Genomic DNA, 12,473 nt, shown 5'->3' with positions numbered 1-12,473 from the left:
GCAGTTTTAGGTCCAGTATGGGCCGTACTGTACCGCCCTTCCAGTCGTCTTTGGAACAATGAACAGGTTTGAATAAAAACCTTGAAACCTTTCGATTTGAGGACCCGGGATAATAACCCTGTCTTTTAGAGAGTTTATGGCCTGGAAGAACTCTGATGCCTTTGCCCTGGGAGGAGAAAACAGGAAAATGCAATTTGGTGGAAGAGACCTCTATCCCTGCGTTGTGCCCGGCCAGGTCTGGAGGATGTGGAAGTAGAGGACCAGTTTGAGTTGAAGCGAGAGAGAAAAAAGAAAAAAGAAAAAAAAAAATCGGGACCGCCTGTTGCTGGTTCCGAAAGGGCCGAATGGGTCTCTGTTGTGGAAGAAATTTACTCTTCCACTCCAGTGGCGTCGGAAATTAATTGGTCGAGCTTCTCGTCAGAAAGGCGACCGACCTGATATGGAAGAGAAGTCAATGACTTTTTGGAAGTCGAATCTGCACGCCAGTCCCTGAGCCATAAGGATCTCCGGATAGTGATGGCGTTTGCTGCTGCTTGAGATGCACAGTTAGCAGCAACCAGGGACGCGGTAACTACAAAATCTCCTGCTCTGGCTATCTGAGTAGCGAGGTCTGCTATCTCAGGGGGGAGGTCGGTATCCGGCACCGCTGCGGACAAGGCCTCAACCCAGTGGGTCATAGCCTTAGCCACCCACGTACCAGCAAAAGATGGGAAGAGTGCGGCTGTTGAGGCTTCAAAGGCTGAACGCGCCATATTGTCGATCTGACGATCAGTTGGATTTTTAATAGAGGCGCCCTCCGAAGAGGATAAAATAGATTTAGCAGCCAGGCGTGATACCGGAGGATCTACCAGGGGAGGTTGAGACCAATCTTTTCTTAGATCCTGGGCAAAGGGATATTTTGATTCCATGGGTTTCTGCCCTGTGAATCGTTTATCGGAACGCATCCTGTGAGATTCAACTATTTCCTTAAATTCTGGATGAGTACCTTGTGAGCTCGCTTGGTCCTCTTAAAGGACACGGCATGATCCGTTCTAGATAAAGGTTCCTCCTCAAGTTTCAAAGCTTATTCACTGACTTAGAGTGTCGAAAGTCTCCTGATCGTGATGAAATTCCTGATTTAGGGACGTGTCAGAATCGTCCTCTGAAACAGGTGCTCTGCTAGCCCCAATGGAAGGGGAGCGAGAAATGGAGCTCTCAGAAACCGAAACCTGGTGATGGTCTGGGGACATAGCATGAGTCCTTTTTCTGGAAGGGCGAGAACCCCTTGGCAAGGTACGACCCCTAGAGTACGAGGGGTTTTGAGGATCGGAAGCGCCATCCGTAAGAGTGCCCTGGTTAGAGGAGGGGTCTTGGAACGATTCGAACGCTTTTGCCAGGGAAGCCATAGACCGGGTAAGGGAGGTAGCCCACTCAGGGGGACCAGGCTCACTAGGTTCGGTATCAGTAACAGGTGGTTCCTGAACAGTTGCCGGTTCACAAGCTGTGCATAATGCAGTATTGTGACCCCGGGGTAATGAGACCTTACAAGAGGTAAATGCAGCAAAAAATACTGTGTGGGTTTTCCAAGACTTTTTGTGAGGCCTTGATTGAGACAAAGTAACCTTGAGGAGAGCGCTTACTAGCAGGGGAAGGGTTAAGCTATGTAGCTGCAGCTTACCCAGGTCCTGTGTCTTGAGTCCCCAGGGGAGGTCCGCAATGTACGTGAAGGCTGTATATCGGTTGTGACACCGGATCCAGAGATTAGGAAGGCTGGAAAAACGCTGCAGGATCAGCGCTGGGTGTCCCAAGATGGCTGCCGAGATCTGTGAGAGCGCTTCTCATGGAACAAGAAGCGCTGGAAAAGATGGGCGGCGGTAATTGCCGGTGGGCGTGGCCAAGGACTCCGGCCTGTATGAGGAGAAAAGCCGGGGACTAAATTTAAAAAAACTTGCGGCCTGTTGCCGGCGCCGCGACCTCTATTAGTGCCATCCTGAGGTAGCGCTCGAACATCAAAAATGGGCGCTGCGGACCACCCATGGACCCGGGCTTAGCCCTTTAGGAGATGCAGACCTTCCATACCCCGGGGACCAGGACCCCCCAAGCGCCTCGGCCCCCGCAGTGTACTCACTGTAGATGCGGTGGGCTGGTGCTCAATACACCGCCGCCATAATCAGGGAGGGGGTAGAGAGCTTCTGCCGCCATGCGTCATCCGCTATATCAGTGATGATGCAGAGGGGGGCTGCACGGAAGCCATATATATCATGTCCGGCTATGCACCTGGCTCCAGGAGAGGTAGATGGAGGCTACTCCATGTGGTCGCCTGCTATGGAGGGGGGAGATCGGAACACGAAGGAACTGTCACCCGTAAGGTGAGCTCAGGGCTGGTATCTATCGTTGCAGGAAAGGATACGGGAGGAACGCTCCACGTACTTGCCTGTTGATGATTCGGGGGAGATCGGAACCTAGAAAGGATCCGTCGCCCCCATTCGCTCCGTAAGGGAAAAAATAGAACAAAAAATAAAAAAATGAAATAAAATCGGTGGAGTCTGAAACAGACCCAAGTGCCTCCTACAGACACTAAGCAAGAACTGGTTCACTTAGAGCCAGCAGGAGGGTGTATACTACAGAGGAGGAGCTATTCTTTATGTGTTACCTTAGTGTCCTAGTGGCATCAGCATAACACCCATGGTCCTCTGTCCCCCAATGATTTGCTCGGAGAAAAGGATTTTACGGTGAGTAAACAAGAATCCCTATTTTTTTTTCTGGTTTTGCTTTGCTCTTAGTCCTTTTCAGTCTCTGCCCATAAAGCATGGCTTACAGTTGTAGCTTGTACTGAGCAATGTGAGATCTCAACAGCTGCAGGGAGGAGGGACACTGAGGAGCTGTCAATCAGGCTAGGTGGGCCGAGATGGCGTTAACCTTCTGTCTGGAAATTAGACATTTAATTAAATGCGTATTTGTAAAGTCCCTTTTAAAGCTTATTAAATGCTTATTTTATAGTAGTATTTACTTTGGTAATTTGTAGCGCAAGCCATCTGACGTTTTTATAAGCAATTGCATTGGGCGGACTCCACTCAGCTCTCATGCCGGTCTCCCCATTTTCCCTCCCATTGACGGCCTTCAGTCTTTCACCGACAAGTCACTTGTCTCTTTTCCTACCCGAGATTCTGAATCCTCGTTTGAGGCGGCGTTTGCACGTAGGCATAGGAGAAAAGTTGATAAATACAAGGCGAAATATCTACCATTTCCCAAGAGGGAAGGATGGAATGTAACTTCTAGGAGAGGAGGTCCAGGATCTATGATAAAAGCCACCAGGTAGAACAATGAAGAGAAAAAGAAAAAAAAGCAGATCTGGTAGAGGTCTGTGTCTGCCTCTTACTAGGCTTAAACAACACTACCTGGTGGTTGACGAGAGGGTACAGCTCACCGGTCGAAGCCAACACTTTCAACCTCCTAAGCATACGGTGTGTACCCAGGGTATTCGGTCCAGAATGCCATTAATGAGAACGGCTTATTTTTTTAATTTGCAATTTTTGGATGGGGAAAACTGGTGTTTTATTTATCTTATCTGATATTTTCAAAAACTAATAATAATTTTTACTCTAATTTTCAGCCACTTGCCTCATCCTCATCTGCAGAAGACCTGGTTCCTTCATCTTCCTCGCAGGAGAGCTCAAGAAATTCTTCCACTTCGCTGCGCGATGGTCGCATGTGAGATGCTAACTTCTTACGCAGCCTCAGATTACGAGCCCTAATGTCCTAGACATTGGAGACAAAGGATTAGCTATCCCGAGACCTTAAGTTATTGGCAGCTCTGACCTATAAACAAGGTTGAAAAACAATAAAATATCCTACCTCTTGGGAATAGTCCTGTATGCCATATGGTTTCTGATTCACAAAGAACAACTTTTCCTGTTCTCCTTTTGCAATTCTAATATCTTCGTCCTTCCTGCAAGAGGCGACAAAAAATATAAGATTATAACAAATCTCCGACAGAAAAAAAAACATGAATATGGGGTGAGGAGTCCTCTGTCAAACACAGACGTCAAAGCACAGTGTAAGGAGCTGAGCCGGCTCCACATATGCAGTGAGTACATGCATGGTCGATGTCACCAAAGGGTTAAGGAACCTTAATTTTTCTCTATAGTTAAGAATGAGCCACAGTCCGTAATAAAGTTTTGTTGGCTTTCAGCCATGGCATGTTTTCAACCTAGACACTTAGGATTCAACAGAACCTCATTCTCCAGCTTTGTACTTACACCATGCTTTATACTGCAGCGCTATCCATTCAGAATATCAGCAATGTAAAAGAGGGATTTTTGGTACTTACCGTAAAATCTTTCTTGGAGCCTTCATTGGGGGACACAGGACAACCATGGGTGTATGCTGCTGCTGCTAGGAGGCTGACACTATGCAAAAAAGGAAAAAGGCGTAGCTCCTCCCCAGCAGTATACACCCACCGACAGGCACCAAGCACCTCAGTTAGTGCAAAAAGCAGTAGGAGAAGCGACAGAACTCATAACAGTAAAAGTACCAACTCAACTAGGGTCTCCAGGCCCCAAACACGGTACCAGAACAAACCAGTAGGGAGGGTGCTGTGTCCCCCAATGAAGGCTCCAAGAAAGAGATTTTACGGTAAGTACCAAAAATCCCTCTTTCTTTATCGCTTCATTGGGGGACACAGGACAACCATGGGACGTCCAAAAGCAGTCCCGGAAAAGGGTGGGTAGAAAGGAAAAGAGAAAAGGTCTCAGGTCGGCCGGTGTGCGACCGCCGCCTGCAGTACCTTCCTACCAAGACCTGCATCGGACGAGGCTTGGGTATGAACCCGATAGAACCTCGTAAACGTGTGCAAAGACGACCAGGTTGCGGCCTTGCAAACTTGTAAGGTGGAGGCCTGGTGGCGAACAGCCCAAGAAGCTCCGACAGCTCTGGTGGAGTGAGCTCGCACCCCCAGGGGAGGACGTGCCTCATGAACACGGTACGATTCTGAAATTGCCGAGCGAATCCAGCACAAAATGGTGGATTTAGATGCTTGAAAGCCCTTCCGACGACCTTCAGAAACGACAAGGAGAGAATCGGATTGACGGAAGGGAGCGGTTCTAGAAAGAAAGACCCGAATGGCCCTGACCACGTCAAGCTTGTGAAGAGACTTCTCCAAAAGATGAGCCGGAGAAGGGCAAAATGATGGAAGGACAATGTCTTCGTTGATGTGGAAAGCCGAGACCACCTTGGGAAGGAATTCAGGAACCGGTCAAAGAACGACCTTCTCCTGATGAAGAATCAGGAAAGGGGAACGACATGACAGGGCTGCCAACTCGGAGCCCCTCCTGATGGATGTAATGGCAATGAGGAAGGCGACCTTCCAAGAGAGAAGGGAAAAGGGCACGTCATGAAGAGGCTCAAAGGGAGCAGCCTGAAGAGTGCCAAGGACCAGGTTAAGGTCCCAAGGTTCCAAGGGAGGATGGAAAGGAGGGGCGATATGCGCAACTCCCTGTAGAAAAGTCCGAACCTGGTGAATGGAGGAAAGGTCACTCTGGAAGAGAATCGACAGAGCAGACACTTGTCCCTTGAGTGTGCTGAGGGATAAGCCGGAATCGAGACCAGACTGGAGGAAACCGAGAAGATCCGGAAGAGAAAAGGACATTGGAAAAACTTCATTGGTTTCGCACCAGCGAAAGAACGCTTTCCAGTACCTATGGTAGATACGGGAAGAAGCCAGTTTTCTGGCTCTAATCATGGTCTGTATGACCTGGGAAGAGAGACCAGAGTTTTTCAAGACTGCGGCCTCAACGGCCATGCCATTAAACTCAGCGACTGAGAACTCTGGTGGTAGAGAGGTCCCTGCGAGAGGAGATCTGGCCGATCCGGGAGTCTCCAAGGAGTGTCCGCGAGCATGTTTACGAGCTCGGCGTACCACAGCCGCCTTGGCCAGTCCGGCGCTATCAGTATGACTGGAATCCCTTCCAACTTGATCTTCTTTACCACCCTTGGAATCAAGGGGAGGGGTGGGAACAGGTAGGGAAACTGAAACTGGGACCATGGAATTACCAGAGCGTCGTGGCCGACGGCAAGAGGATCCCGGGACCTGGCGACAAACTGAGGGACCTTGTGGTTCATCCGGGACGCCATAAGATCGACGTCTGGCGTACCCAAGCGGAGGCAAATTTGATTGAAGACTGCGGGGTGGAGAGACCACTCGCCCGCTGCTAGGCCCTGGCGACTGAGAAAGTCGGCTGCCCAGTTTTCGACCCCGGGGATATGAATGGCTGATATGGCCGGAACGTGGCGTTCCGCCCACCGAAGAATCTTTGCCACTTCTGCCATTACTTGGCCGCTGCGAGTCCCGCCCTGGTGGTTTAAGTACGCCACGGCCGTGGCGTTGTCCGACTGGATGCGGACGGGAAGATTCGACAGAAGAGACTGCCAGCGGATTAATGCAAGGAAGATTGCCCTGATCTCCAGAAGGTTGATGGGAAGGAGAGCTTCCTGGGTGGTCCAACAGCCCTGAGCCGTGTGTTGTCGGAAGACTGCTCCCCACCCAAGAAGGCTGGCATCGGTGGTGATGACCTGCCACTGAAGGGGAAGAAATAATCTTCCTCTCAGGAGAGAGGAGGACAATGTCCACCAGGTTAGGGACTGACAGACCTGGAGATGAAGGTGGACGGGACGGTCCAGGGAGTCCAAGGACCTGTTCCAGGTGGATAGGAGGAATAGTTGGAGGTGGCGGGTGTGGAACTGGGCGAAAGGAACAGCCTCCATGGAGGCCACCATCTTTCCCAGGACTCCCATGCAGAAACGAAGTTACTGAGGGGCTGGGCGTTTGAGAAGGAGGACCACTTGAGGAGTATTGAGAACTTGTCCTCTGGGAGGAAGACCCGAGCTAAGTTCGTGTCGAACACCATGCCCAGGAAGGATAGTCGTTGTGATGGAATCAGAGAGGATTTGTTCCGGTTGTATTCCAGCCGAGACGGGTCAGGGTGTCCAGGGAGACCTGGAGACTGTGGGCACAGTCTAGACGTGAGGACCCCTTGATCAACAGATCGTCCAGGTAGGGGATAACGAGGATCCCCCTGGAACGAAGGAGGGCCATGACTGCCACCATGATTTTGGTGAAGACCCTGGGGGCAGACGCTAAACTGAAGGGGAGAGCCGTGAACTGGTAGTGATTGTCCCCGACAGCAAACCGAAGGTATCTCTGATGCCGTACGCAGATGGGGACATGAAGGTACGCATCTTGGATGTCGACCGAGCAGAGAAACTCCCCGGGTTCCATGGCGGCGATCACTGACCGCAGGGATTCCATTCTGAAGTGGCGAGGTCGGACGTGGCGGTTCAGAAGCTTCAAATCCAGGATAGGGCGAAGAGACCCGTCCTTCTTTGGGACTACAAAAAGGTTCGAGTAGAACCCGCAAAAACGGTCTTCGGAAGGAACGGGAATTACGACTACGGCGGCGACCAGAGACGTTTGAAGCAAGCCGGGTAAATGGGACGGTTGCTTTGGAGGGCGAGAGAGAAAGAAGCGATTTTCCGGGAGGGTAGAAAATTCGATCTTGTACCCGGAGGTGATAATCTCTCTGACCCAGGCATCGCTGATCACTGACAGCCAGGTGTCTTTGAAGAGAAGCAGCCTGGCTCCCACCCTGGAAAGACTCCCAGGTGGGGGCGACCCGTCACTTGGAACGGTATCTGTTGGAACGAGGTCTGGAAGACCTGGGAGGTGGAGCCCTGGATCTCCACATGGGAGCTGGCTTGTAAGAGGGTTTTCTACGTTCACCCGTGGTAGCGGGTTGCTCTTGTTGCGAAGAGGAATCTGAGGCTGCAAACGGACGAAAGGGGCAAAATGTTCGAGGAGCCTTTGGGTTAAAGAAGCGTTTTGGCTTGGACTGGGGGAGAGAAATACTCTTGCCCCCAGTCGCGTCTGAGATAATTTGATCCAGACGAACGCCAAAAAGCCTGGAACCTTGAAACGCCAAGTTGGTGAGAGACTTTTTGGAAGTAGCATCTGCATTCCATGCTTTGAGCCAAAGAATGCGGCGCATAGCGACAATGTTGCTGCTTGCCCTGGCTGAACAGGCTGCTGCATCTAAGGAGGCAGTGAGAAGGTATTTCCCTGCGTGGTTAATCTGGTCGGCGAGGTCAGCCAGCTCGGTAGGGGAGGCCGAAGCCAAAATGCCTCGGCCTTACTCGACACGCCGTCCGGTAAGGAGAGAACAGTCTTGGAGGAAAGACGGTAGATCGGTGGATCGACCTTGGGAGATTCAGCCCACTTGGAGAGAAGGTCGGCGCTAAAGGGATAGAGCACGTCCAGATGTTTTCTACCTGAAAAACGTTTTTTCAGGATGTTCCCAGTGTTTAGACAGGGTAGACTCAAACTCCTCATGGGTAGGAAAAGAGCGAGAGGGACGCTTCACCCGCTTAAAGGAGACAGAGGAATCCTGGGGGGAAACCTCGTCTTGTTTTAGTTTGAGGGTTAGCGATATAGCCGAAATAAGACTATCTACGACAGCCTGCATGCTAGAAGCCTGGTCTGAATCGGAGTCAGAACCGGACTGGGAATCCACATCAGACCCAATGTCCTCCTCCGAAGAGGGGAATTGGGAGGAGGAGAGCAGCTTAAGCGCTGCGGAGGGACCTGGAGAACCAGACGAAGAGCCAGAGTCCTTTTTCTAGAGCGGCTGGCTGATTTGTCTCCCTGTGGTTCAGGGTCAGGTGCGGCCGACTCGCCATGGAAGACGGTCGGAGCGCTGGTGGCTGAAGGCTGTGGAAGACGTTCAAGCGCCTTGACCAGGGACTGAGATACCTTAGTCAAATCAGAGACCGACTGCGAGATAGCAACAGCCCACTCAGGGGGAGGGGGAGCGCCCCCATCCCGAGATTCGGAAGCTTCCTGCGGGGCAGACATGGCAGGAGGACTGCAGGACTGGCAGAGAGGCGACGATTGGCCTACAGACCACTTTATCTTACAATGAGCACAGAAGTAGTGAGTTATGGTAGGTTTGGTAAGGCAGGCTACAGAAGAGTTGGACATAAGGATATTCTGCAGCACTATACTACAGAAAAGGCTAAAGGGCCTACAGTGGTATGGATAATACCAGGGAGGGGCCAATATAGCGTCGCAATCCTACTGCACCGCAGAGTTGTCTGTGTCCCCCAACACACGATGTCTCCTGTGCACGGAGCTGCTGAAGCAGGAAGTGCCAGCAGAGAAGAAGGGGCGGTGCTGTACTGAGAGGAATAAGCCAAGGCTCCTGATAGGGCCGCACTGAAAGGGAAGGGTGTGCCCGGGATGTAAAAGCCCCTCTGAGCGGAGGAGGAAAAGAGCGCCGAAAAAGGAGGGGGCGTGGCCGGCCACAGCGTGAAAGTGAAAGTAAAAAAACGGCCGTGACTCTGTGAAAGCACTGTACATTTAGACAGGGAAATAGTGCTGCGGGGGAGCGGCTGCTGAAGCGCTGGTACCTGCATGTTCCGGTTCCACAGGTAGAGGGAGAGAGGATCGACCAGGGGCCCGATGAGAGAGGGGTCGCTGGAACAGAATCCTTCGTCCAGAAGACTGCCTCGACCCCAAAACAAGGGGGAGGGTCACTGCTGGTGACCACCGTCTTCCTCTCAGCCCTCTCCGAGGAGAGGGGTGAGGGGGACTGTTTGGCAAGGGCCGCCACCATAAAGACCCTGGAGCACCTGGGAGGGTGACAGGGGATAATGTCCTGCCGGCGGTCTGAGAGCTGCGATGCGGACGACACCACACTGCTCGCTCAGCCGCCCTCCTGGGGAGGCAGGGTGGAAGGTTGCACCCGGAATCCCTGAATGCTGTATCTGAAAAAGAAAAGCCAAAACGTTAATAAAAACAACAAAACCTGTAAAGGAATCAAGATTAGCAGCGGATCTGAAGATCCAGGTCCGCCTCCTACAGACACTAAGCACAAACTGAGGTGCTTGGTGCCTGTCGGTGGGTGTATACTGCCGGGGAGGAGCTACGCCTTTTTCCTTTTTTGCATAGTGTCAGCCTCCTAGCAGCAGCAGCAGCATACACCCATGGTTGTCCTGTGTCCCCCAATGAAGCGATTAAGTCAAAAGCTCAACAGGAAACGTAGATCGGATGTTTGGAGACAACGGGGACCCTAGAGAGCAAGACCACCACTAGCTATAACACAGACATAGTACAAACCTGTAAGAGATGCTGGGTATCTCAGGCACCACAACCCTCTTCCTCCAGGCAATTAAATCCCTCTCGGTAGCAATCTGACTGCGAGGCGCATTGTTATGCATTTGCCGAACCCCTTCTACCTGACCGCTGCGTCTCAGGCCGATATTTGGAGGAGAAGCAAGATCTATGACATAAATAATAAATTAAAATAAATTAAAAACCATGAAAAAAAAAATAAAATTTAATAATGAAAATTTAATGATAATTATAATAAGACAGATCAACCTAATAATCACTATATGAACTTCTAAGAATGGGCCCACAGCGGAGCTCTAGTACATAGTCTATTCGGACATCCAGTACCTCTTCTGGCCGCATTGTTGGCCTGGGCGCTGGAGCCCGCGGCAGGTTCTTGCTCTGGATTTGGCCGCTGATCCTGGCGCTGGTTGGGATCCTGGTTCTGCTGATCAGAGTTTGTCTGCTGACTGACCACTTGTTCCACTATTTCTCCGTCAACTTTCGAGATAGGAAGTTAAAAGTGTAAATCATTCAAGCAGCAGAAGCCTGCACAGTTATCAGCAGGGAGGGGTTAAACAGCCGGGATCAGCATGATCTCTGATCCCAGCTCTTATAACCAACACTGCTCTATCCGCTCACTGCAATGATACCTGGTGCAGGAACTGCCCGTCCTACATGTCTTATTAATGCTGAGCAGTGCAGGAAGGGGTTACTATTGCCAGTCGCTTCCACCTGGGAGGTGAATGGAGCGGATGATGCTGCGACCACACAAACCTTCAGAGATGTGTGCACGGTTGGCAAGTCTCAATTCACAGGACACATGCACGAGTCTCGGCACAATTGTGGGGAGGGAACGTCATTGGCACTGCTCACCTCCGATGTGGCAGTGACCGGCGATGGATAGCCCTTTTAAATTAACTACTCGAAGAGTCAGCCATAAACTCAATTCTTACCAGTTTCCATATAGCCCAGCTGAGGAACCAAATGCTTATCCGAACAGTTCTCTCGCCCAGGTACCAGGCGCTGATACGGAGGCGGATGGGGGTTGCCGTCAACATCTACCAGAAAAGGTGGCGGCATCAAGTGTGGCGCCTGTTGGGTCTGTTCATCGAGGACGAAATGGTTTGAATCTACAATGAGGGGTCTGTAGTCCGTGTGGAAAAACATCTGCTCAGGAATCTGAAATAAGAGGGAGATTCAGGTACAAGTCAGTACCCCAAACATAAAACCATCGCCATCCCCTACTGATAGACAGGTCCCCCGACAAGGCACAGATCATACAGTTATAGGTTGTCAGGAGTCTATGGGGAAACCCATCAGCAAGTGATCAATTTCCCTGCAGCGCCACCACAGGAGAAATTAAGCATCACAGTTTTCATTGAAATAAGCAAGCAGACTGTAATGCATAAATTGCCCACCAAGACCCCCCTAAACATAGCAAAACAGACCAAGAATGGACCTGAACTGATACTATACAAAAATATAATAAATATATATATTATATTATAGATGCACACAGAAAACTCACCTTCTCATACGATTTGCTATGGCCAAATCCAAAAATCAGCAGATATCCATGGGAATCTGTCCCCGCCATGCTCTGCCCGTCAGCTGACAGCTTGCAGTCCAGTATGGCACCGTGGCCTTGTCCTTCAATCTTGGCAGAAATTGAAGGAAATATTACAATGATTAACACCACAATGCGCAGTGCTGCTCAATAAATAGACAGGAAAGGACAGAAAAAAACAAAAATAGGATATCCTATAGATACATTAGTAAATCCCATTCTGTATGCCGTAAGTGCCCTAAAGCTCCCTCTAGTGGTGGCTGCAGGCAGTCACAATATCTTATTTTCTCTCCATAGATGTTGAAAAAACAAAATGTTTAGTTAAGTAAAGAGCAGGGGTCAGCCCTCTGCTCAAGTAAGTAAAGTTGCTGACAGCTTGTAAAAACAGGATTTTTGGTTGCTTACCGTAAAATCTGTTTCTTGAAGCCTCCATTGGGGGACACAGGAACCATGGGGTGTATGCTGCTGCCACTAGGAGGCTGACACTATGCAAATAAAAAAGTTAGCTCCTCCTCTGCAGTGTACACCCCACCGACTGGCATTGAACTCTTCAGTTAGTGAGAAAGCAGTAGGAGATAATGAAACAAGGTTGAAAAACCATAACCACAAACTTGAGAACTGTAACGTGAGAACAGTCATAGAACAGATAACAGAAAACATTGGGAGGGTGCTGTGTCCCCCAATGGAGGCTTCAAGAAACAGATTTTACGGTAAGCAACCAAAAATCCTGTTTTCTTTATCGCCTCTCATTGGGGGACACAG

The 12,473-nt window shown here is 50.4% G+C and overlaps 1 protein-coding gene across 1 annotated transcript in view; it reads right to left on the bottom strand.

Annotated features, from left to right (window-relative positions):
• Window positions 1-12,473, bottom strand: part of BRWD1 (bromodomain and WD repeat domain containing 1) — a 132,649-nt gene that overhangs the window by 38,188 nt on the left and 81,988 nt on the right. The window contains 6 exon segments of the mRNA XM_077293874.1: window positions 3,601-3,738; window positions 3,835-3,928; window positions 10,148-10,310; window positions 10,490-10,642; window positions 11,098-11,323; window positions 11,673-11,801. Of these exon segments, the coding sequence (XP_077149989.1) occupies window positions 3,601-3,738; window positions 3,835-3,928; window positions 10,148-10,310; window positions 10,490-10,642; window positions 11,098-11,323; window positions 11,673-11,801 (903 nt within the window).

Source organism: Ranitomeya variabilis, chromosome 3 (assembly GCF_051348905.1).
Source record: "Ranitomeya variabilis isolate aRanVar5 chromosome 3, aRanVar5.hap1, whole genome shotgun sequence".
Taxonomy (NCBI): domain Eukaryota; kingdom Metazoa; phylum Chordata; class Amphibia; order Anura; family Dendrobatidae; genus Ranitomeya; species Ranitomeya variabilis.
Note: the sequence above shows the minus strand (reverse complement) of the source record. Positions and strands in the feature narration are given on the sequence as shown.